The 26,549-nt window shown below is 32.6% G+C and overlaps 1 protein-coding gene across 3 annotated transcripts in view; it reads left to right on the top strand.

The window, feature by feature from the left end:
* LOC108909357 (lysine-specific demethylase 6A) overlaps positions 1-26,549 on the top strand; it is a 72,575-nt gene that overhangs the window by 20,548 nt on the left and 25,478 nt on the right. The window contains exons 1-2 of one of the 3 annotated variants that reach the window (XM_018713687.2): positions 2,920-3,292; positions 21,760-21,935. In XM_018713687.2, coding sequence (XP_018569203.1) covers positions 21,842-21,935 — 94 coding nt within the window. In that variant the 5' untranslated portion in view covers positions 2,920-3,292; positions 21,760-21,841. Of the gene's footprint in view, positions 1-2,919; positions 3,293-14,252; positions 14,400-21,759; positions 21,936-26,549 lie in introns of those variants that run through there. The other 2 variants (XM_018713695.2, XM_018713678.1) reach the window with 2 other exon arrangements.

Raw genomic sequence — 26,549 nt, 5'->3', positions numbered from 1 at the left:
CAGTATGTCCACATCAGAAAATATTATACATTAGGTTTCAATATTTCAAAGAATATATGTCAAAGCAGCTTCGCAGATTTTTGTAAATAAATAAAAGACGTTGGATAATGAATTTTTCAAAATGGAGAAAAGTCTTTTGAGAGTTGAAATAAATGGTGACAAAATACAAATACAATACACACTAGTTGTTTTGGGGTCAAATTGTTCGCGTTTAAAACACTTTCCAGTCTCGATGGAAAATAAAAACGCTTGCATTTATGTAAATGTTTTTACACAAATGTTTGTAAACAATATATTATACATGTTTTTGTATGTAGAAGTGAACTAGACATACGATTTTTTAAACAAATTCCCGATGCAAAACATTTTCCCGTAAACAAAACCAAAAGTTAAGTGTTTTTTGTTTGCCCCTGAACAAAATTTAAGGGCAAAAGTAGTCCGTCCACATAAGAAAATATTATTTATTAGGTTTCAATATTTCAAAGAATATATTTCAAAGTAAAGCAGCTTTAGAAATTTTTGTAATTAAATAAAAGACGTTGGAGGATGACATTTTTCAAAATGGAGACAATTTTTTGAGAGTTGAAATAAATGGTAATGCTGGTTTCCGAAATTTTTTGATAGTGTCCATCTATGCCCATACCATACAAAATACAAAATTCAGAATTGTAATATTCTGAACTGGTCCGTATTTGTAAGGACATGTCCGCACAAGTTTTGGAGGCAAATTGTTTGTGTTTAAAACACTTGTTTTCCATTCTCGATGGAAAATAAAAACATGAATTTATGTATATATGTTTTTACACAAATGTATGCAAAAACACTGTATATAAATGTCTTTGTATATAGATGTGAACTAGACATACAATTTTTTTCAAATACCCGATGCAAAACATTTGCCCATAAACAAAAGCAAACGCTAAATGTTTTTTGTTTGCCCCTGAACAAAAGACGTTGGAGGACGACATTTTTCAAGATGGAGATGCTGGTTTCCGAAATGGAGTGTCCATTTATGCACATACTATACAAAATACAAAATTACTATTGTAATATACCGAAGAATTTGCCCGTATATGTGATCAGACATGTCCACATTTGTTTGGAGGCAAATGTTTGTTTAAAACTCTTGTCTTTGTAAATGTTTTTACACAAATGTTTGCAAACAATTTTTCAACGGTCTTTGCACAACTTTTACGTTTACAAAAACAAGTATAGAACAGGTCGTTATAGATTAGTTGATTTTGAGTTGTATTTTAACGTCTTGTTATTAAATTTCGTATAAAAAATTGCTAATATAATTTTTCAAAAATTGGATTTAAAGGAAATTTCCAAATGTGGACATTAGCGTTGACTATTGAAAAATCTGTTAGCTTCATTTGTTTTTTTAGTAATAAATATGTATATACTGTACCTTTCATTTTTTTAACTGAAATATTTAAAAATTATCTGTCTTTCCCTATTGAAGTTGACAGTATTCCAAAAAGAATACTCGTTTTGGGCGCCTTTCCCATTACACGATTATATTCGGTATTGTCCAAATAATAAATTACGAATTTTAACACGTTCAAGTGATTCCGGGAAGTTTGCTGTACTTTGATCATATATATTTCAATTTAAACCCGCTAACGTTAGTCATATAACAAAGGCCAAACACACCGAAAAATATTTTGAATATAGACACGTCAACATAAATCGAATTATTGATTTTGAGACTACTTTTTGAAAAATTTTATAAGAAAGGCGTTTTGTAACGAGTGTCCCAATATATTGCCGAGATGATTAAATCTCATTTTCATCCAAGGAGTATGTGGAATTTCCATGTTGGGACACCCTGTAGATTATTCAATCTATTGATACGTACAGGATTTTGAAAATAAAAAATTGCACCCGTGAACGCTTCCATTAAAAGCCCTCTTCGAGCGAGAGGAGAAACATTTTTCTGGTAAATTGATCTTTTTGTTCATTCCCTCGCGTCCTTTGTCTAAAGGAGGAAATCGTTATCAGGACGATGTGCCCGTACGTTATATCAATCGTGTGCGTTACACGCATCGCATGTGGACACGTGATGAAGTACATGCACATGTACTGACAAACGAACCAACTTTGTGATAGTTACGTTGCGTAATAATTCTGCAAGTGCAGTTGAACAAAAGATGTCCCGAACGCGGTCGGCTATGCACAAGCCCCTTTATAGCGGCGTTGCCACGTCGCCGGAAACTCCCCAAAACCGCGACAACCGACTTGCGAAATAAAACTACACAAATTATAAGTTCTTTTACCACACGAACGCGTCTTTATGGTTTTTGCTTTTCACACGAACTTTACCAGTTCACAAACGCAGATAGTTTCTGTATGTAACTGGGTTATTTTTAATATTAATATTGGTCTTACAAATTGACTGCTAACGCTTATCGTTTGATAAATGAGAATATATTTATACTTATATAAATGTATCTATCAATTATGGAAATAATTTAAACATATCCACGTATCATTTGAAAATGTTTATCAGGACAGCCTTGCCATGATTATATTTGCCTACGGTTTATGATTATCTTAATATTGAAGGAAATTTTCGAGGGTAACATTAATTTATTGTTTAGGGAATAGTTGTAACAGTATAGTATACTTTTTTTTTGTCCTTTTGTAATATATATTGTCTTATAAAAGAAATATGCAGGTGGTCAAATTTTATTTAAACCTGAAAATGACAAGATAAGTGTAAACAAGTAGTTTAAGGGTATCAGTTCCGGTTTTTTTTAACGTTTTAGGAAATTTTGTCGAAACGGACGTCCGGCTAGGAAAAATGTTTTGGAATCGTGGCAACGCAGCATAAGCCCGTGTGTTCGAGCGATTCCGAGTTGGTCCGATCACCCAACTGGGTGTTTAGCCAATTCTCAGTCCTAAGCGTAGTGAACATTAGGATGTAGTGAAGGATTTCCCCCGCACCTCATATTCTGAGGTCCCTGAATCAAACCGTAAGCTTTAGGGTGACTCCGTTTCAGTTGGTTGGAGGTGCGTGAATCGGGTGTAGAGGTGTGGAAGAAGAACGGGGTTTTTTTGTTTATTTATTATCATTTTAGAATAGTGTTCAATAGAAATAGTGTTAGAATACCACGAAGTGCTCTTGTGTCAAATTCCCGAAACGAACATTTTCTGTGCTTTTCCTCGAATGCAGCGGCTCGTTCAGTTATTTACGGAAAAAAAAATAATGTGTATTTCTCAGTTGTAACTTAAATAACCCTAAGGATCAAAGGAATATTTTACGAACGACAATCTAATCTCTAGATCGGTAAGTGTTCACTGAGGGTGCATTTCGTTTTAAATTGAAATACTATTTCTAGGAAGGGATGCGCCTTTAAGGGCAACAAACGCGCACACCTCTCCCACATTCCCTACTCGTGTATATATAGTCCGGATGTTTAGGTTCAGAAAACATCCGCCATGTTGCTTGTGACATATCTCACGTCATCCCTAGTGCGATCTCTTCCGCAATGATATGACGTCACATTATTAAAGGCCTGTGTTGATATGATGTTAATTGGCCGACACGGTGTACCACACAAATTGCATTTAATTTCATTCACAACTACCCATAATTTTATTTACTCGACTTTCGAACGGTCTACCCCGTAACTTCCCTAAATAGGGCACGTTCTCAAGGGCAAGGCACTCGATGCTAATTTCTAAAACTCGACCTTTCCAAGGTCCGAACACCAAACATATACAAATATTTAAACATTAAAAACAATTAAAGCTAAGAATATCCATTAAACCCCTTTTTGGACCTGCACTGGTTAAAGTTTAAATGCAAATTTTGTTACAGAAAAAACACTTGTTTTAATTTTGGCGTGAGTATTTTTGGAGAATACGTTTATTAAAACAGTAACCTGATAAAATTACATAACTTTTTTTATCAATATTGGTCGTAATAGGAGATAATATTGTGTTATTTGTTTTAAAATACTGATAATTGTTTCTTGGAGATGTTATAAATTTTGTAAATATAAGATATACTATCAACTGAAAAAAAAGTACTACTTACATTTGAAGTATGTCGAAAACATTAAATTGTAAGTAAAAAAATAGAAAGATACGTGAATTCGTTGTGAACAGATGTCTCGAAATTTCTTGGTAGGTACCCAACCCTTTAACCACCCCCTTGTCTAAAACTTTATTTACATATGTATGGGGGTCCATACGAGCAAAATACGGGGTGGAGGAGACTCAGATAAAACTCAAACGAACGCTTTCAATAGCTTATTGTTAAATAATACTATCGCAAAGTTAGCTTTGGTTGAATAACCCCCACAGAATGAAGTGCCGTATCGATTGGAATTGAAATACAATCGTCCGTTAAAATGTACCCCGAAAATTATGTTGTTCTGGTAAAATCGGCACCACCAAAGTGTTTTGAACATCTCGACTTGCGTTATGAAATAATTTGTCAATAGTAAAATCCTACTAGACTATAATAACGTAGCGATATCTTAAGATTCTCTGTCGGGATCCCCAGACACGACTAGTCTACATAACGGTTTTCAAAAGTTGAATAACCTCCAAAAAAAAATGTAAACACAACCTTCAGTAAGAAAGTTCATGGCCATTCCGATCTATGTCAAAAAGAACAATAACTCGGCTGAGACATTTTCATCAGAAAATCCCGTTAGTTTTGTAATATTAAACGTAGTAATTTATGTATGTGTGATTGTGTGAACAAATGAAGAATCTGCTCGCCTACGCACGAATGCGGTTTTTTTAAAGACATTAGGCAATTTGATATTCAATTCATACCTACACGGGTATGTTATAAACAAAAAGTCCTAAGCCCGAGAATGTTTAATAGAAGATTTATAGTTCAAGCGTTTATGATCAGCGAGACAGGCACATAAAAACCATCTAATGGTGCTTCGTAACACGTAAACGAGCAAATGAAAATGTGTGCATCCTACTGATACTCCATTTGCCTAGTTGTTTCAATATAAAATATTTCCAGTGCCGATTCGAAGAACGTCCATGTCATTGTACGACACTTCCTCGACGTCCATCTACATACACAATTTAATTAAAACAACAAGTGTACAGTAAGAAAATGAATTATCTAGGACGAAGAAAATATCCAACTATTGTTAACTATACCGCTAACATTGCTGACCTCCTTTGTTGAATATTACGTTACGAAAGAATGCCCCATTGCAGTCTATGCTTCTAGAAATGGTTGTCGCTGTTGCCAGGAAATGCAACTGCAATAAATTTTATAATTTAAAAATCCACAGCGATTGTATTATACACATGACCGTGCTTTATTAAACCGCGTAATTTTTTCACTACACTTTACAATTACTTAATGGAATATTTGAATCCATTAAAATTATTTTCGGTCTAAATAATGGGTTAAAATTCCGTGCGACGTGTGCATCACACCCCTGAACCGCTTCAGAAGCAATAACCCAATTGCGGAAGGTCGTGTATGAAAATGTAAATTCGGTTGTTGTTTTCTTTGAAAGTTCAAGACACTACCTTTGACTCAATCGTCCGAAACCGGGTATATAAAGATAAAGCATCACCGCGTTTTAACCTTGATGTTGCTGTCATTGACCGCTACTACTACCTGTGTCCAAACCGCCCCGCAATGTTGCCAAAGAAAAAGGACCAACGTATGATAAGATCCAAATTGTGCCTCGATATTAAAATAAAATGTACCCATAAAATATCATCTTTCCCTTTCTTTATATGTACACATTTCTACGTATGCTATTTTTGCGACTACTCCCACGTACTTACACTGAATAAAATTTCATGAACTTGACAGGTCAAGTTTTTAATAACGGGAAGTTGATTCTTAACGTTAATATAAAATGCGTCATAGTTATTACACGGAAAAATTACAGATTAACTGATAATATTCTAATGAATACAGCAGGTACATCATGAATCGTACTTTTACTAACATATCTGATACTGGATATTATGATAACGATTTTTAAGTACAAATCACGTAACACGATAAAAATATTACATAACTGATACTGATTTTACTTAACTTTAAAATTAATCTTTAATCGAACGTTGATTTGTCACTGCAGTTATAAAATTGCGAACGAATTTAAAATAAATGATTCACTTATTGATACCAAAATATATATACTGAATCACCTCAACATAATTGACAACAATATGGTGATTCAACAATGTAACATTCTAAAAATATGAGATAACGTGTTTTTCAAATTAAAGCGTTCGCACAACTCACTTGTGTAATTTACAATTTTTAGTTATCACAAGGAGGCGAATTTTCTCCTCCATTTTTGTTTAATAGTTATAGTAAAACCAAGGAATGTCTAGTACTGAAAATATTTTCTGTTTCCTTTGCACTAAAAATAAATTCTACACTGAAATTTGACCTATTTTGTGCAAGCTCTAAATCTGGGGCCAGTAGAGGTATAATTTTAAAATTTCTATATAAAATGGAGAATTAACCTGTCCTTTGGCCACCAACAATGGCAACACCGTGCCATACCCTAAATCTAAGCCCACTAGACGGTTATCTTTTGTTAAGGGAAACATACCAACAGACTTTGACAGGTCGAAGATCTTTTGTTAAGATTCCAAAAGACTACCTGTGCAGCTGTCTATACAGCTGGTTCGAGTCCATCTGCTTCCGCTCATGTTTCGATATTATCTATACTTGACCAAACCACCATCATATTTAATGGCTCACCACCCGCTTATGATCTTACTTTCAAATTTAAATTTCCTTTATATCGACCAGCAGACTCCTTTCGATTGCAAGATGACAAATTATAGAACTCTTCCGCCAACGGTCGCAAATCGGTTAGTACCCACTGCCAAACCTGCTTTTAAAACTGTTACAAACAGAGCACTATAAATACCGTGTTACGTGTTCTTGAGTCATGTGTAATGAAAGGGAATTTTTCCGGAAATGTTCCTTGGGAAAAATTGCAAATGTCTGGTCAGTGGTCTTTGATAAAAGTATAGCCGTTTTTAACCTTGGCATGAAGTCATCGGGAAACACTGACTATTATTGCAAATAAGAATGTTTAAAACATATAACCACGCAACCTTCGTTTTTTACCCTCTATCACATTTTTAATTTTCAATTAATGGAATTCCCGACAATTTTTCTAAATATAATATTTTGCTACGTTACAGTTATTCAAAATATATAAGATCTTTCGCACACATACTGTAATGACGAACGACCACTTAGAAAAGTTCTGTTTTTTTTTGTCACCTTTTCCTCAACTCAAATATTAGTAAAGTTATGCTACAACAATTTTTTTAATCAGCTTTTCAACATTATTTTAGCTGTGAAAACTATTAGAGCTAATATTTTTGTGTTACTCAGTGTAATTTCAAACAGTTTTGACAAATTCAGATTTCATATGAGGGTGCATTAGTAAAAATTATTGATCGATTAGCTTTTCTATACAATTGAAAAAAGCAAGGGACGAAATAGTGATAGCAGCTTCACAAAATTACCCTTAGCCAATACATGGTATTTGAATAAAACGGACTGAAAATGCTATAAAATAAGTTTAAAACGCGAAAAAGACTCGAAAGGCTTTTAAGATATGGCAAAAAATATATCGAATATTGTTATACAGGGTGTCCCGAAATGCATGCAACAAGATTTGGTCATAGATTTTTAAGACAAATTTAGGGGACCCGTATTTTTTCTTTTTGCCAACTGGCCCCCCTCTTTCGGAGTTACAGCCCCCTGAAATCTGCCCCAAAGAAGTCTTTTTTATATCTCAAAACCATATTGTACGAGAATCACTAAATTTGGTACACAGGGGTTTTATGACATGTGGAATTTCACAATGCTATGCTTTTTGGCGAGAAACCCCCTTAAGACACTTTTTCGTGGGCCCCCCTTTTGTTTCAGAACCAGAAAAATTTGGTCGCAAATTTGATTTTTTTAAAATTATTAGTTAGCTATAGTAGGATCATATTCGATGCAAAGTAATAAATCATTGCCTGTCAAGGGAACCAATGAAGTACGCTTTTAAGGGTTTTAAAAATTGAATAATTTCTTTATACAATTTGAAGGGACGAGGGGATCAATTCAGGTCTCGCACCCTTGTTCCTACAAAAAATCCTTTATTCTCATAAACTATTTATTTTAAATGTAATTTATTATAAATCAATTTGTTTCCTAAATTCCACATATGTACCACATTTTACCTCTGTGCGCGCCACTGTTGTTTACTTGTTTTTTGGAAGCGCTCTCTAATTGACGGCAAAGCTCGCCAGGTTAGTATTTGACGTATAACCGACCAGTTCGTACACTCGATGCACCTGGGCGACTACAGCTACTACGAGAACACAGTGCGTATGCAGCGGTATTTCAGATTTTACATTGAATTTCATTTTAAATTTGAAATGATTTATCTTACGCCTCCTAAAAATGATGACACGATTTTCCTTTGATAAAAGACCGACAACTTTTTGTTCTACTTTGCTTCGAATACGATCCTACTATAGAAAGCCATTGAATTTAGAAACTTTTTTGTCACTCGATATTTGTTTCGTAAAATGCAATGTTTTTGAGGAAAATGACGAATCACGATATGCATTCGATCACATTTTGACATTTTTCTCGAAAACATTGCGTTTTCCGAAAAAAGTAAAGGTTTCTAAATGGCTTTCTAGTGTACTGATAATTTTTAAGAAATTTAAATATGCTACCAAATTTTTTTGGCTCCAAAGACAAGGGGGCCCACGAAAAATTGTCCTAAGGGGGTTCCTCGCCAAAAAACAAGGCACCATCATATTCCACATGTCATAAAACCCCTGTGTACCAAATTTACTGATTCTGGTACAACAGGGTTCTGAGATATAAAAAAAAGATTATTCTTAGGGGCGGACTTCAGGCGGCTGTAATTCCGAAAGAGGGGGCCACTTGGCAAAAATAAAAAATACGGGTCCCCTAAATTTGTCTTAAGAATCTGTGGCCAAATTTTGTTGCATGAATTTCGGGACACCCTGTATAAAAAGGTATACTTAATTTTTAATGTGCTATCCGTTCTAAAAATATCGGGAGACTTTTTGAGACCACTCTATATACAGGGTGATTCAGTCATAATGTCATTAATTTTAACCACGTATTCGAAGACCTAATAAAAACAGAAAGTTGAAAAAAAAAATTTACTCGACCTTTTAAACGATAAGGAAATTACCCCTTAACTCCCGCTAATTCGGCGCCCTATTTTTGGACCGAGAAGGTTGAAGAGAGAAACAGCTGATTTCTCCAGTCGTCTTGAATTTTGCAATTGATTTCTAAAACAAATTGCAGCGGATTGTAACTTTATTAACAAAGTGCTATGGACGGATGAGTGTCGTTTTAGCCCTACTGACATTCTAAATAGGTAGATGTAGATAGGTACCATACTACTATTTGAAAAGCAAAAAGTCACTAGGTATACGTACTACAAACAATATTAAAACTACTAAATTGTAATTACGTAACATTCAAAAACAATTATTATCATTACACATTTGTTTTTAAATAATGTTAATATTTAAAATGTAAAAAATATGTTATTCATTCATGTGTCTAGGTAAAAAAATCTGTTTACTCCTTTGTGTTCAGTACTTAAGTATTAAAAACGCAGTAAAACTAGGTTAGTGACCGAATAATGCGGTAGGTCAGGATTCACTCTCGATAAACCTTTGTGGGTCAGGTGCGGTACGAGAAGGTTTTTTCAGCGTAAATATGCATTTAAAATTATTTTTAATAGCGCTTTCGTATTCTACTTATTTTTTCCTATCTTTCCCTTAAAATAATAATTAATGACTACCCTGCAAATCCGCAAATTTTGTCAGAACTTTTAAGCGGTTATTTCGTTATGTTGCTCTACTCTACCATTAAAATGTGTACAATTCGTCGTGAAACACCCTGTATATAAATATTAATTTTATATAAAAATAAGTTTTTAAACTGATAGTGAAGTAACTATTTAATATATAAAGTTTTCATATTTATTGCATTTTTATGGCTCCACCAACACAGCAGTGTGCTCATAACAAAATTATGTAGTTATGTAACTTGTAGAAACGTCGAAAGAAAAACGTCCCGTTATGTAAAACTAGTGCGAACCGTATTGCGTGGGAGGTAGCCGACTAGTAGGTCACACACGCAGTCCACTGGGTACCTTGTCTCATTGCTTAAAACGGTGTGAGATAACGATTTAAAATGAAAAAAAAAGATACAGGAAACCCGACGACAGAAAAACGTGTTGCTGAAACGATCCGAGCGTGAGGTAATGAAACCATCGATGAAAAATGCGTACTGTATGTTGTAATGGTAAGTAACACGCGAGGCGGTTAATGCAACCTTGAAATTACTACATTACAGTCTATTTTATGATGCCGTTTTATAGCTTTGCATCGTAACTATTTTTAAACGGTTTATGTTATCAGAGTTAACCTCATTTCAAAGTATATCCAATCTAATTACTGGAAGTACACCCACATGAAAACATTGTGTGTTTACTTTCACGCACACGAACGTGTACATGAAAGTTACTCCGAAATTTTGTTGCACAATATTTATTTACCTATAGCCAATAAAACGCACCTTGTATAGATAAATGAAAGACAGACGTCTATGTTCTACGTGAATTTAACTCGGGAATTTAAACGTCGCTGTTACTAAATAAAAAAGAAACATTACTATGTAAATTCTATCCTGCCAGCTTTATTCAGATAATTCCTATAACGGGATTTTTTTTATTGACCATATACTATTTCTCTCTTCGCATGATACAACTGAAAACTAAATCCACCGCAAAATTCAAATTATAACAATCGATAAGTCTGGCTTGAATTACTGGATTTAACCGTTCGCCACAAACACCTCGATAAACTGAGAACAAGAAAGGAAAACGCGCTTTTTTTATTTCTGCGGCGGTGGCATTTTGGTCGAACATTGGAGCATCGCCCTCTTAAAAACGAAACCACAATTTTACATCTTGGATTGAGATTGTCGTGTCACGAGCGCATTTCTTTCTGTCTAGCATTCCGTGCTAGACATAACGGGTCTGACGAAAATACTTCCTTTCATGCTACACCATCAATGAATAATATAAAACAGTTAGGCGTATTTTTTTTTTTGCTGAATAATAAATTAGTTATGCCAACCTCGAAGAAGTATAAATGATTAATCATAGCACTGCATTTGAAACTAACGAGAAATTTGTTATGACTTAGTTACAGGGTGTAACAAAAATAATCTTATCGACATCTGTACTTGTACTGAAAGAGAACGCTTTTCGTTTACTTGGATGGTTCTAAAGTATTGTACCAAACTGAAATAGGAGCTGGGAAATGTCATTTTAAACAAGCAAAAAGTTTCTTATGAGCACTGACCTTATACCAATAAAATAACGAAAAAAAATAAGTACGAAAATCGACAGTGGAATTCTTTAGTGTCATAGGCTTATTCGAACTTAACTAATGAAAAAAATGCATATTATTTGCATTTGGGAAAGAATATTTAACACCAATGGGCTCATTCAGCAATTTTTTTTATTTGCTTAACGGAAAGATATTGCAATTTTAAGGTTCTCTGCAAAAAACTAGAATTTTATATCGCCTACAAGTCATCCAAAAAAAATCATAAACTGGCGCGCTGAGTATCCACTGAACCAACGGGTGTGACGTCACCGCATGGGAAAACGCTGCCGCATGTTTGCGTGTGTTAGTCAGTCGATAATGGGTTTTATTTGCCTGTTAAATTTCGATTCAGTACGTTACGATACCGAATTTTGTTAGCAATATGGAAGAAACAGAACAGAAAAAAAAATTACAAATATTGTATTGTTCCTCAGTGTCAGAACACTAGTATGAAGACACCTAAGAAAATAATAATAATGCGCAATTTAGGTATGTATTAAATAAGTTTGTATCCTCTTGAAACACTACACTTGTGTTAGTGTTTTTCCATTGTTGATTTTTTTGTGAATATTATAAAAATACCTATAGAAACTAAGTATTTACATAAAAATTTATAAGATATTACATCCTCTCATCTCAGCACTGATAAAGTCGTGGTTTTTATTAAAAACATCCATAATAATTAACAAACCCACTTCGCAAATTAGAAAAATCTGCTTTTACGAAATTTCACCCATTTTTTAAATTTAATATGCACAAACGCTAAAACATCTATGTGGTACTGCAACGATTCTATAGCCTGCAATAGCATACGCGCACCAAGCCGGCTGACCGTCCCATGCGATGACGTCATTGCATTGCCACGGCTGAGACAAATATTCGCATTTTAAAAATCAAATAGTTTGAAAACCGCTCAACGGATTGAGTTGAAATTTTCAGGATCGCCAAATCATAAGCAATTTTCTTAAGTGTCCCGTCTAGCATTGAATTATACCCCCAATATCTAGCAACCGACCAAAATCATTTGTCAGCAGAATCACCAGCAGGTACAAATCACGTTTTGTACCAGCAACAATGACATTTAAGATATGAAATATTGTTACGTTATATCGCACTCACACCAATGTTCTTGCCAGTTTTTGCACCTCTTAAGATGCTCTTTAAAAAAGTGAATTATTTTATCGAAAATGCTACGGATAAATTTTATTCAGGTAAAGATCCAGTAGACCCCTTGTATCTCCGCCACTGTCAATGAAGAAAAACTGTTCCTCTATGTGATTACTGTAACTTATACCAAGTTTTATTCGGATCTGATATGCCATTGTAGTTATTTAAAAAATATATTTGGCAATGCATTTTTGACACCCTGTAGTTTTTGTGCTAAATTTTTGTTTAAAATGACATTTCTCATTTCCCGTTTGAATTTTACACCAATTTTACAAACACCCTGTACCTCAAAGTATTAGTCGTCCATAAAAGTGAATCATCTTATTTTGGTCATTTGCCAATATCTTTATTGAACTCTGTATAATGCATTGCATCTCGTAAATGAATAATTTTTCAAACGCTGATAATTTTGTGTTTTGCGTTAGACTCATGGGGAATTCATGCATCTACGTAATGCATAATGACGTTTGCATTAAATTATTATCTTTGTTTAACCGTTCATTCTAGTAACTAGAATTTAATAATAAGTTGACCTTGACAGATTTAAATATTCCCAGTTTTTCTTTTGTCGCTTCAATTTAGGTACTTCCTGAAAATCGTATGAACGTTTTACAATTAAAAATAATTTCGATCTAATTTTACCCTATACAGGTGTCTTAAAATAAGTATTTAAATACAAGCCTTGAGGCTTTTTATATCTATTCAAAAGTATTTCATTATAATAAATAAATCGTGTGAAAATATGGGTCTTCAACGGAAGGATCGCGTGAAAAAATTCCACATAAATAATTTGAATACAGTTATTCACACCTCTGTACAAGGACTTGATAAGTGCATCGATAAGTGAAAAGGGTTAGTACCTTGCATTCAAGTTAACATGTGCGTGTATGTGTGCGTTGGTTAGGAACTAAACATGTAAAAATCAGTGCCGATGGTTGATCGCCGATCTTAATCTTTTATGCTTAACACTGGATAGTATAATAACCGTAAAATATACATTTTACACCATGTAGACATTCCCCTGCAATTTTATTTCTTCCGGAATGGCATTCTCCCCTACTTGGTAATTGTTTTTATTTACTTTCCCCAGTCTTCCCACTAATGGAGACGTTTAAAAATAGAACTTCAAAGGAATCGTATAAATAGAGTAATAAAGCTTATTTTTTACTTCTGTGAATGAAACGTGACGAAAATCAACTCACACTTCCATGAACTTGTAAAAATTTGTTACCGTTCATGACCTTTACCTTTTACATAAAGCTGTGAAGGTCTAACCTGCTTCTTAAATTCTTAGATTTAAATTTACGTGATCTGCGAAACTTTGGCTGGAAAAGAATTTTTTATATCGAGCTAATTTAATATTATTGTAAGTCTAATTGAATGTGAACTAACGTTGTTAATAAACTTCCTCTTATGAATCATCATTAAACGTGTATTTCTGTGTGAAATAAAATTGAGTCACTGTAATTCCAACATCAAATAGCGGCGCAACCAGCAAAAAGCTAATATCTGGGACTCATTTCCTCTAAATTCCGAGAAACCACAATTTTCATATCGTTCCTAATTCCGTTCCGAGAACTATGATTGGGACTTTACCCGAAACGTACCTGATCTTATATCCTGAATCGTCAGCCAAAGTTACTCCCGCAGTCTATGAGCAACGAGTGTGTCTATCTAGTTCGGGCATACCTGTTTTGTCGGTACCTTCTGTTAGTGTAGTATTAGTTTCGTTTTTATAGTAAAAAAAAAGTTTTCGGGAACCGTAAATAATCCGTCTCAAAACCAACCGTGCTGGATTAGCGGCCAAACAGGTATTACAAGTTTCTTTTATATATTAGGTATATATGTAAATATTTTTGTAAATGAAAAAGGAAATGTGTTTCTATACTCGAAAGTAATAAAAGTTTAACGTATTGTTAAGTTGATATCATTGAACCATACTTATTTTATCTGGCAATTCTAAAACTATTATTTCTCGTGATATTTTTATTACTCTTATCTAAATTTCATAGTTGATAAATTTTAAACGTTACTATTGCTATACCAATCGACTAGAAGCAACAAGGAACTTACATTCTTTTGAAATAAAGTCAATACAAATTTATAAGCTGTGAATGGACTTGGGAAATTTTCCAGTCACTTCATACGTGATTACTATGTATAAATAAACAGCAATTACTTACAAATTAATCGCTGAACATAAAAATTTAAATGCTACTGCAGCCTAAATATGTGTGCATATAAATAAAATACTCGTCAAAATATACCTACCACTTTTTTAAAGACTAACAATGTATTGTATGGTTATCAACACCCCGTCGTTGTGTTTCATGTTTACATTTAGAGAGGGCAAAATTGTTGGTTTTATACAGGGTGCCTGGACGTATGGAAAACAAAAAATTAAGAGCTGATTCTATATTGTTTGTATAAATTGTTTTTTTTAAATCAATATTTTTCCATCGCTTTTTCAGTTTCGCGATTTGTTACAAGTGTGGTACATACATTTTGTAACTGCACGTTCGAGAAAAAATATCAACATTCTGAGACCCTGACTTTTATTAATTAGAAAATTCATGGTAACTTTTTTATTCAAAATTAAAGATCGTTGAAATATTTCTAAAAGGTCTTTTATCAATTCGATACGATTAATTCCTTTTAATATTTCTTTAAACTTGAACCATTATTCATTCTTACTAGTAGAATTACCCCTTAATTTTTTGCGCATTATTTCTGGATACCCTGTACAGAAACTACGAATCCGTGGATTATTTATTAGTCTTCATTATTTCTTCTTTTTGCACCAACCTTTCGTTTATAATTGTTTTAAAATCTAAAACGTAAAAATACTGTTAATGAAGGTACATATACAGACCCTTCATAAATCATTACAAGTCACGTGACCAGTAATTTTGTTTGGTACAGCAATTTTATTTCGTTCATATTTCGGTAAAATTAAAAATTATTAAAACAATAAGATCAAGATTACATTAAAACACAACACTCTATTTCACCGACTGTGATTGGCGTAATTTTTCACGAGATCCTATTCAACCAATCAGTGATCGCTTCACTAATCATTGTAAACGAATCATTAATACTGGCGACACCAAATTTTAAGTAATTTTTTGTTACTAGAACCAGTCGTGTAATGTCTGGTTGCCTAAGCTCGGGGGTCACGTGACTTATAAAGACTTCTGAAGGCTAAGAATAAATTAAAACAAATAAGTATAGTCTTTCCGATATCAATTGAAGAACCAAGAGGTTGACAGTATGTACCAGGTTCGGTCGCTGACGTAGCAACTCGGCATTGAAGTAATTGAAAAACTTGTTCCATTTATTTAGCCACACCCATATACAGGTCTGGTCGAACTAAACGTGGAGGTGGTAGAAATGTATGCGCCCAGTTGAAGAATACGAGCGCGGGCAAACGAAATACAAACACAGCTGCATTGGGCCACTGGGCAATAAATCTCGGCTGTTGACAAGTGGTTGACAAATTGCCCAGCAGTGCAGTGCAGCAATGCGGAATTTGGTGTGATTAAGGTATTTTAATTTAATATAGGCACCTTGATATTACAATTGCGAAAGAGAGAAACAATATTATTACAACATGGTATTTTGGAGACCTTTTGAAATAGAACAAAACGAAATTTACCATCAACATAATAAACTGTTTGAGGACATAAATAATTAAAATATGTTGTTGGCCAAATGAACATATAATAGAAATTTTCTCTACGTTATATACAAATTATTATAATTTTTTACCTTTAACAGAAAACTATTTTAGGGACGCCTATGAAAGTCATTAAATTGTATAGCCAGGCGTTTTTTTTACATGTTCAACTGACTTCGGAAAAACTATACTTAATATTTTTAATTAGGTTAGTTTATATTTAATCGGTGATAACCTTAATTATCTAAAAAATGATATACTTACCATTATTATTTTACGGAATTCAATATTTCTCTAATGTACATTTTGAAAAATATTCTTTGTTTCCCCATTAAAAAAATTACGTCAACCTAGTCACAGCTAACTTCTGACGGTCCTATTATCATTTTCGCCTGTATATAAATATCCTAAGTTCCTATAACGTAACATACTTTCTTCATAGCTCACTAACCTCCTGGAATGGAAACTGTAATATTCGCGCATTCTGCATAATAATCTTATAGACGGAAATAATCGCCCATTAGCAGTAGCAGAATATAATGTGAATAGCAATTGATAGAAACCGCACGTTGTTTCTTAATGAACGGTACTTTATCTAAAATAAAATACCCCGTATATATTCAGAAAAATAGGAGGTTTTCAATTTGTTATTTTCAATTTCATTTTAATTTTGTGTAAATATCAACTTCAAATTAGTTGTAACTACTATACAGGGTGTTTCAGAAAGACCTCCCGTAAATACAGGGGGTGATAGTCCGACAAAAAATAAGAATTTTTGTCTTATGAACTATATGTCTATCGCCTCTTGTTTTCGAGATACAGAGCGACAAAATAAAATCTTTTAAATGGAATTTTTACAAAAATTTCCAAACGGTGCGAAATATTTTTATGAAATTTGGTTTTCCGGGGTTTTTAAGGATGCCAAATACGCTGGTCTAATTATTTTTTGCATATTTCATAGAGGGCGCTAGTTATGCTACATTCCTATTACATTTGGCTTAAGTAAAACGATCACTGCATGTACCAGGGGTAAATCCTGTCTTGACAATATTTTTACAAATCTTGACTGCAATGCCTTTTCTACTCATGTTTATGACGCTAATATTTCTGACCACTCAAGTATTCTAATTATGATTAATTCCCTTTTAACAAGTGCAAGTGACAACCTAATTACCAGGGTTAACTACAGGCCTATAACGAATATTGGGTTGTTTCAACTCTATAGATATGTTGAGAGTTGGGATTGGTCTTTTGTTAGGGATGTCAATATAGACACGAATACAAAATTTGAAATTTTTATTAAGGCTCTTGGCACAGCCTCAGACAGAAGTTTTCCTATAAAATCATCTAGGTTAGTAAAAAATTCTAAGTCTTCTATAATTTGGTTTAATGATCATCTCAAACATATGAGGGACCACCTGTATTACTTATGCGATCTTAATTTCCTAATATTATCAGCACCAATACTATCAAATCGTTTAGATGTAGTTACAGGCGAGAAATTTCTAAAGCCAAACGGATCGCTAATGATAACTTCATAAATAACGCCAGCAACCCACAAACGGCTATGTGAAGCATTAGTAATGATCATAAACCGAAACCTAAATCATCTGCTGAATGTAAGATTGATCCCCAAGCATTTAATATCTTCTTTTCCAATATTGCTCAAGATATTCTTAGCGGCCTACCAAGTACCAATATGGTATTTGATGATTATTTAAAATCCCCAAATTCTCTTTCAAATTTTAAGTTTCGCAAAGTAAGTTTCAATGAAGTTATAGATGTCTTGGATAATCTAAAAAATAGTTCGACTAAAGACCCTTATGACATTAATAGTAAAATAGTCAAAACCTTAAAAAATATATTTCTGTCCCCACTCAATTATTTATATAATGAGTGTATTCACTATAGCACCTTTCCTGACGTTTTCAAAATAGCGAAAGTAATTCCTATCCATAAAAAGGGGCCTACAGACGACCCATCGAACTATAGGCCAATATCATTAACATCTATCTTGGGTAAAGTCTTTGAACGACTCTTAAAGAATCAAATAAACGAGTACTTTGAGTGTAATGATTTGTTTCATGACTGTCAGTATGGATTTCGTAACAACAGGTCTACCACCTCAAGGTCAAATTTTGAGGACAGTAAAATAACAGATGGTAGTTTTTATGACCTGACAAAGGCGTTTGACTGTGTCAGTCATAACATCCTACTGAAAAAACTGTCTTATTATGGCTTTGAGAACTCGAGCATTTCTTTGGTGGAGTCATTTCTAACAAATAGACTTCAATATGTTTATCTTAATGGCAAGAATTCTGACAAAATGGCCATCAAGTATGGTGTCCCACAGGGATCCGTATTGGGACCTGTGTTGTTCCTTATATACATAAACGATTTGCCAAATAGTGATAATCACTGTAATTTTATTCTCTTCGCAGATGACACGACAGTTATAAACACTGAAAATAATTACGATAGTTTGAAAGATAACGTTTTGATATCTCACCATAGTATCAGACAGTGGTTTAGTGCAAACAGATTATTCCTAAACAATGACAAAACATCGTCAGTTCTGTTCTCATTACGCTACGTGGGGGATGAGATGGCTAATTACACCCCTCAGGCCAAGTTTCTTGGGGTTTGTATTGACCAGAGGATGACTTGGGAGGCCCACGTCACTGAGCTTTCCAAGAAACTATCTAGAATCATTTTTCTTATAAGAAGTCTTTCCGATTCTGTCTCGACGGCAACTTTATTGACAGCCTACTACGCAGTTTTTCATTCTAATATGATTTACTCAATATTTAATTGGGGTCACTCCTGCCATGCAGAAAAAATTTTTAGTCTACAACGAAGGTGTATACGAATCATTGCCGGGCTTCAGTATAGAGCTGACTGTAGGAAGCAGTTTGTTAGATACGGCGTTCTCACTCTGCCTTGTGTATTTATTCTTGAATGCCTTGTTTTCATTAGAGAACATCTGATCAGTTTTGAGTCAAACAATTCATTTCATGAATATTCAACCAGGAATAAAAACCAAATCAGGCACAACTTTCTGCGATTGAACAGAGCTAGAAATGGGACAAATCATTATTGCATTAGATTTTATAACAAATTACCAGTCAATGTCAAAAATCTATGCCCAATTCATTATAAAGGTGTCTTGAAAAACTTTCTTAAATTGAATGCATTTTATACACTTGATGAATTTTTAAATCATAATTTTGCTAATCTAATTTTAAATTGTAAGTCGAATTGTAATGTTTGTATTTTATAGTTGTCTGTACTTTATGTACTTTATGAGTGTTTTTATAATATGATGTGCTTCTCTTTGAATTGTATTTTAATTGTATGCTTTGGCCATGTTTTTCTTTGACGTGTGTAAACATTTTTCTTATGTAATAACACCAATAAATGCTTACTTACTTACTTACATTTTAATTTCTAATTTTTTTAAGGTTAGGTTTTTTACCATTCGGGCTCCAATTTATAATGTACAATTTTATTTTCTAAAAATAATGTTAGAACTTCCTAATGTGGACGGTTTTCGAGAAAAAACTTTGTAATTAAACTTACAATATTACTGTGTATAAAATAAGTGACTTTCCTCAAAGTAGGCTTATGTCAAAACTTATTGATGGATGTCTCATAAACAACGCATACATTCTTAGTAATATTTTACACTATAATTAACCCTATATCAAAATTTTAGTGATTGTTAGTGACTGTAGTTAATGACTAATTACACTCACTATTTTGACAAAGTTAATTAGAGTTTAAAATATTATTAAGAATGTATGCGCTGTTTATGAGACATCCATCAAAAACTTTTGACATAAACCTACTTTGAGAAAAGTCACTTATTTTATACAGTAATATTGTAAGAGTTTAATTAGAAGCCTTTTTTTCTCGAAAACCATGTCCTTACAAGAGTACATTATTTTTAGAAAATAAAATTGTACATTAGAAATTGGAGCCCGAATGGTAAAAAACCTAACCTTAAAAAATAGAACTTAAAATGTAATAGAAATCTAGCATAACTAGCGCCCTCTATGAAATAACCAAAAAATAATTAGACCAGCGTATTTGGCATCCTTAAAAACCCCGAAATAGGTACCAAATTTCATAAAAATATTTCGCGCCGTTTGGAAATTTTTGTAAAAATTCTATTTAAAAATTTTTATTTTGTTGCTATGTATCTTAAAAACAAGAGGAGATAGACATATAGTTCATAAGACAAAAAAATCTTATTTTTTTGTCGTACTATCACACCCTGTATTTACGGGAAGTATTTCTGAAACACCCTGTATAGGGTTTTGCATTAATCCAGTGGTAAAATAGTACAGCCTCGAATAAAATTAAGAAAAAAAGTTCGTATGAACAGTGGTGTGCAAATGCTTCTTTTTTTCAGATACAGGGCGATAAGTTGTATTATCATATTTTGTTAAATCTATCACAAAATAAAAAAAAACTAATGAACTAATGTTTCGATTTATAATGGATTACTTAAAAATCGTATAAAACAAATGAACATCACTAAAATAAAATAATAAAGCTTTATTACCCTGTATCACAAAAGTGGAGCCTTTATGGACGTCCGAGCTTTTTTCTTATTGTCAATCAGATTATCTGTAGAACTTTGTCGGTGGAATAATTACAACGCCCTGTGTATTTATATGCTTCATTAAATCTAAAGGCACAATTTCGTCATGAAATTGCATACTTACGACTAAATGTTAATTGTGTTAAAAGCGATCAGGAATTAAACACATGTGAAAGGTTAACGTTGACATTATGATCACTAAAGATAAATATTTATCTTTATGAGGAACTTATAATTTCGAATTAATGACCCTTGGGCAACAACTAGCCTTTATTCACAAAACAAAAACGAACTTTATCGACCAAATAATAGAAAATTAATCGCCTCATATGGCACACAAAGTACAAGAGGTCAATAGACCTCAGTATTTAATTGCTAAAATGAATATACGGTGGTTTAGTTTCAAATTTAGACTGTATTTAACAGAAAAGTAAGTTTACGAAGGGGCAAATCTTGTAAACAAATTTCTTACATTTTAATTAATTTAATGCTTATTAAAATTTATTGAAATTCACATCTATCTCAAATGAAATCAAATGTTGAGATGCTGAAATTTTTGTTAACTATCATTTAAAGATCATATAAATTTGATATAAATAATTATTCTCCATAGTTCCATTCGTATCCTATTTATTGACGTTCTTCTTTGGCCTCCTCTTCTTATCTCTTGAATCGGAAATGCTTAATTCTAACTTACCTTGCAGCATAAATACGTAAATATACCAAAAATTTGGCACAATACCGTACACTGTACAAATGAGTTAGGCCAAGATGGGCAGTGAAAGGGGCATAAAACTAGCAAAACCTAACGCATTTTTACCAGTGTCACTAGTACGGTGACCAATTTGTTTAAAAAAATGTCTGTACCTAAACAATGTTTGTTTTACAGGGCCGTGAAAGCTTTCCAACAGTTACTGTATGTGTCACCAGGATTTCAAAGAGCAAATGAAGTCAATCTCAGGTTGGGATTGATGTTTAAAGTTACTCAAGAATATGAATCGGCACATAAACATCTACAACTAGCTCTAGTAGATAACAGTCCCTGCACTACACCGAAAAATATAAGTAAGTCCTGTATTTTTTCTATTATATTAATACAAATGTGTTTTGCCTTATAAAATGTGTCTCCAAACATGTACCAGGTGGTCTTGAATTGGTTGATTTTGGGTTTTGGCAATTGGGAACAAAAGAATTCGTTTCTAGGCATATACTTTTTCATATTGCGTAACGTTATATTTCCGTAGCAATTCGGTTAATTCAACAAATCGTCTGTACAAAAGGATATTAAAAAAGTTAACTTTGCAAGTTTCGGGCAGATAACAATTACTGTAAATTCAACCTTTTTTTCTTTATGTTATTGCACACGACTGTTCAATACAATTTAAACTGTAAATGTAAAATTATTTAGTAATTATACCCTTTCCGTGGAATCGATACAATGGTAAATTATTCAAACTAACCGTTTCAGCGAATTGAAAGCCAACGCAAGTGGCAAGTTTCACGAATTTATTGAAAAATTGTAAACCACAGAAATATAACATTTTTTAATTGAGTCATATTTAATAAAGTATACTTCATCGATATACAGGGTGCGGCATTAGTGCGTCTAAGTACGATATCTCATTTATTATAACAGATATCAAAAAAGTTATTTACAAAAATTGTAGCCAACTAAAACTGCACATTTTAAAATTATTTTCGTATATACAGGGTGTTACGTATTACTATTTTTTAAATGGTCACCCTATATATTATATCAAATTTAGATTAAGCTCATCTCTCCCATGCTTCCAATATAGGGTTTAATTTTGTTATACAGGGTATTTCAAAAGGTCAATTGTATACTAGAATCATTCCCATTTCAGCGTCCTGTATACCCTAGACAGGACATTTTAACAATATTTTTTTGCAGGCAGGTTTGATATTGGTACAGTTGTACGAGACAGTGCTATTTCTTTATTATTGCAACAGTTGAATATCGAGCACATAATTTTCTCAATTTTTTTAAATGAATCACCCTGTATTTTATTTTAAAACCTGAAAATACATTTTATGTTTTCATTTTTATACAGCATTCCTTATAGTTATATCCTATTATAACAAGTTGGCCGTGGGCAAATGACAGTGTGACAATAAAACATTACAAAGTATCCGTTAAGACGAAATTCTTATAATAACCAACTTGTTATATGATATTTTCAAAAACTATTTTTGTTATTAAATGGCAAATATCTCAGAAATTAATGATTTATATAGGGAATGCTTTATAAAAATGAAATGACAAAGTATATTTTCAGTTTTTAAAATAAAATAAAGGGCGATTCATTTTAAAAAAATTTAGAGAATTATCTGCTCGAGTTTTAGCTCGCCCTATATTCAACTGTTGCAATAATAAAGAAATAGCACTTTCTCGTAAAACGGTACCAATATCAAAAAGTTATGCCTGCAAAAAATTATTGTTAAGTTGTTCTGTTTAGGGTATACAGGACGCTGAATTGGGAATGATTCTCATATACAATTGACCATAACTTTTGAAATACCCTGTATAACATAATTAAACCCTATATTGGAAACATGGGAAAGGTGAACTTAATCTAATCTTAATTCGAATTAATATATAAGGCGTCCCATTTAAAAAATTGTATGTTTGGTTCACCCTGGTAATACCACTGTATATACGAAAATAAATTTTAAATGGCAGTTTTAAGTTGGCTACAATGTTTGTAAATAACTGTTTTTGATATCTTCTATAATAACGGAGATATCGTACTTCGACGCACCCTGTATATTATTAATCAAAATAGACGTTTTATTTTTAAGTGCATTGTAACTTTTTTAAACTGATTCTTTTACAGCAAATAAAAGTCTGTGATAAACGCGTGATGTTACTTGAAATAATTCATACAGCAAATCCTAGTGACTGATTTAACCACGGCTCTTTGAAATATGTAGTTAAATAAATTGTGCCTCCACGTATTTGCCTAAAGATAGCTATTATATTTTTATTTTTGATTAATCACGTCTCAGATATGGCAGTTTAAAAAAAAATAAATCATTTTAATTCCCTTCTACTACTTTCGCAACCCACCATCCCATCAAATCGCGTCAAACTTACAAATTAAACTATATTTCAGACATTTATGCATAAAAATTTGGTGAATACCAAGCTTTCATAAGTTAACTATACTTTTAACCAAAAGCTATAATGTAAACAGTTTTTTTAACATGACTCAAAGACAAATTCGAAATACACACAAAACAGCTGTGTAAACAAATTTACTAACATCGTATGTTTTCGGTATTGTTACTTGTTTATTAATCTCATTTAAATTTTACCCAGAGATTTCTTGAGTACACATGCGAATTAATTTCTGACCTATCCAACATTTACAGTAGTGTCGTAGTATTTAACCTTGACATGATATAACTTTTACTTTTGCAAATATACAAATAGATTTCTCAGTCTAATACGTGTTTGCACATAACCAACGCTACATAATTTAGAGACCACGCTACAAAATGCGACGAAAAATATAAATATTTCAATTAAATTATATCGACATTTTTTTAAACAAATAAGTATAAGGGATAATTAATTAAAAATTAAAGATATGCATGTTTAAATATAGCTTTATTGTGATAAAGTAATGATGTTTGTAAGTACAAAATACAAAGTATATAATAATTATACTATAATAAAACCACCAAAATACGTATTAATAAAATGTATTTATAACATACAATACAAATTTAGTTGTCTATTATAAAGTGTGTTGAGTCATGTTACTAATTGGGACTCATTCTGTCTTTTAATCAAGTTTTTCTCTTTGAAAATTACTCTAATAGTTTGTCCTACATTTTAAAGGCAATTATATTTCTGTGTAATGAATAAATTGGCTCTAATTTCAATGCTAAACTAGTCATGTTAATACAATTCTCATTTAAGTGGGACTTGCTACTAGGTGAAACATGTTGCTATTTAAAACCAAACTGATTCCTCCATTTAAAAAAGCAATGGAGTACGCAATTGTTGAAAAAATATAATATTTGATATATTGGTTAGATAAAACTTTTTTATAAAATATATTCTTTTCTATAGAAATTTAATCAAACATGTCAAATCTAACACACTTTATATTAAAGCAATTCTTTTTTGTTCATTATGAAAGAAAATTCCTCATAAATCAACTTTTCTTGTTGATCTTTGATAAGACATCAGACCTCTTCGTGTCAAACTTAGTAGCAGACATTTTCATTAATATGTCCTGTTTTTTGAAACTGAGGTATAGGTTTTTTGTATTATTTAATTTTTTTCTTGCACCAACAAATAAAATATTTCTTGCTTCAAGAATCTCATCTACAGTGTACCCTAATGCAAGAAAATTTGTGATAAAATTTTTCAAAAATATGAGACAGAAATGCAGGACCAAACCACACAACGATTGTACTAACCTTTTTAAACAAAGGAATTTTTAACGATTTTCAATTTGACCAAAATAGTATAAGACGTATAATTGTTCCACTACATTAAACAAAATAGCATTGTACTTTTATCCTTCAAAATTAAATTAACATTAAATGTTAATCATTCGCATTTCCATTGTAAAACATATTTGGTTGTATGTTAATTTAGACGTTCCCCAAATTTGTCCCCAGACGAATACAATAATTAATTCAAAATATTTATAAACCGACTGAATTTATGATTTTTAATGGGACCAAATAATAAATTATGTCAATTATTAACGTATAAATATTTAATAAAACTGTTGGTCCACTAGCAAGTCATTTTGAATTCTAACTATACAGATATATTTTTAAAAGCACCACATTTATGCTTCGTTATAACGATACTATGTAAATTTTCAGATAGTTGTGAAATAAAGATTAAAAACAGTAGGTTTTAAAATCTTAGTAGGCAGCAGCAATCAGTAATTTATTTAAATATTATATATTCAAAATGAAATTCATTATTACAATCATTCAGAAAAGGATAAAACCAGAATGGAGGAAACATAAACATGAAAGGCGAAGTTTATGTCTTCGATTTAGTATCACTACAAATGAGAATGTTGGGTTGCCTAAATCCATAAATATACACAAAATTTGTACTAGCACTCGATAAACCTTAGCTCAGCATTATATCAGTTAGTAAGTTTCGTTCAAAAACTTGCTAGTCTCCAGTGGGGGCTGTCAAATAAGAGTGGGGCTCTGTACCGTTTTTTTAGAGGATGATGTGCAGACCCACATAAAGGAATTTCATTAGGAAAAAATTTCAAAAGAAATTTACAAAATAAAAAGTTTAATTGAGAGTTGCCGATCCTGGAATTTCGAACACCTTACACATACTTACGTTATCTTATTTTGCACATATCCTTTCCCTGGAAAACCTAACCCTATAAATTGTTGCGAATTTAGAGGACCTTGCAACTATCCTTATGGAAAACCGGTCCCAGTCAAATAGTACGAAACTTTGCCGAATGATAGTCCTCAATGTGTCGATCAAAAAAGTCCATGGGACCTAGGTCTGAAAAACTACTGTTCTGAAGCTACAGCCTTCTGAAGTTATCGAGTCTATGTGCTCGATGACCATCAAGTCAAGTTTTCTGAAGGTCCTTCAGCTATTTTCTGAAGACTGAGGAATGCTGCAGATATGCTGATGACGGATAAGTGTTTAGC

Source organism: Anoplophora glabripennis, unplaced genomic scaffold, assembly GCF_000390285.2.
Source record: "Anoplophora glabripennis isolate ALB-LARVAE unplaced genomic scaffold, Agla_2.0 scaffold9, whole genome shotgun sequence".
In the NCBI taxonomy this organism is placed as follows: domain Eukaryota; kingdom Metazoa; phylum Arthropoda; class Insecta; order Coleoptera; family Cerambycidae; genus Anoplophora; species Anoplophora glabripennis.
This window is presented reverse-complemented; position numbering and strand designations above follow the sequence as displayed.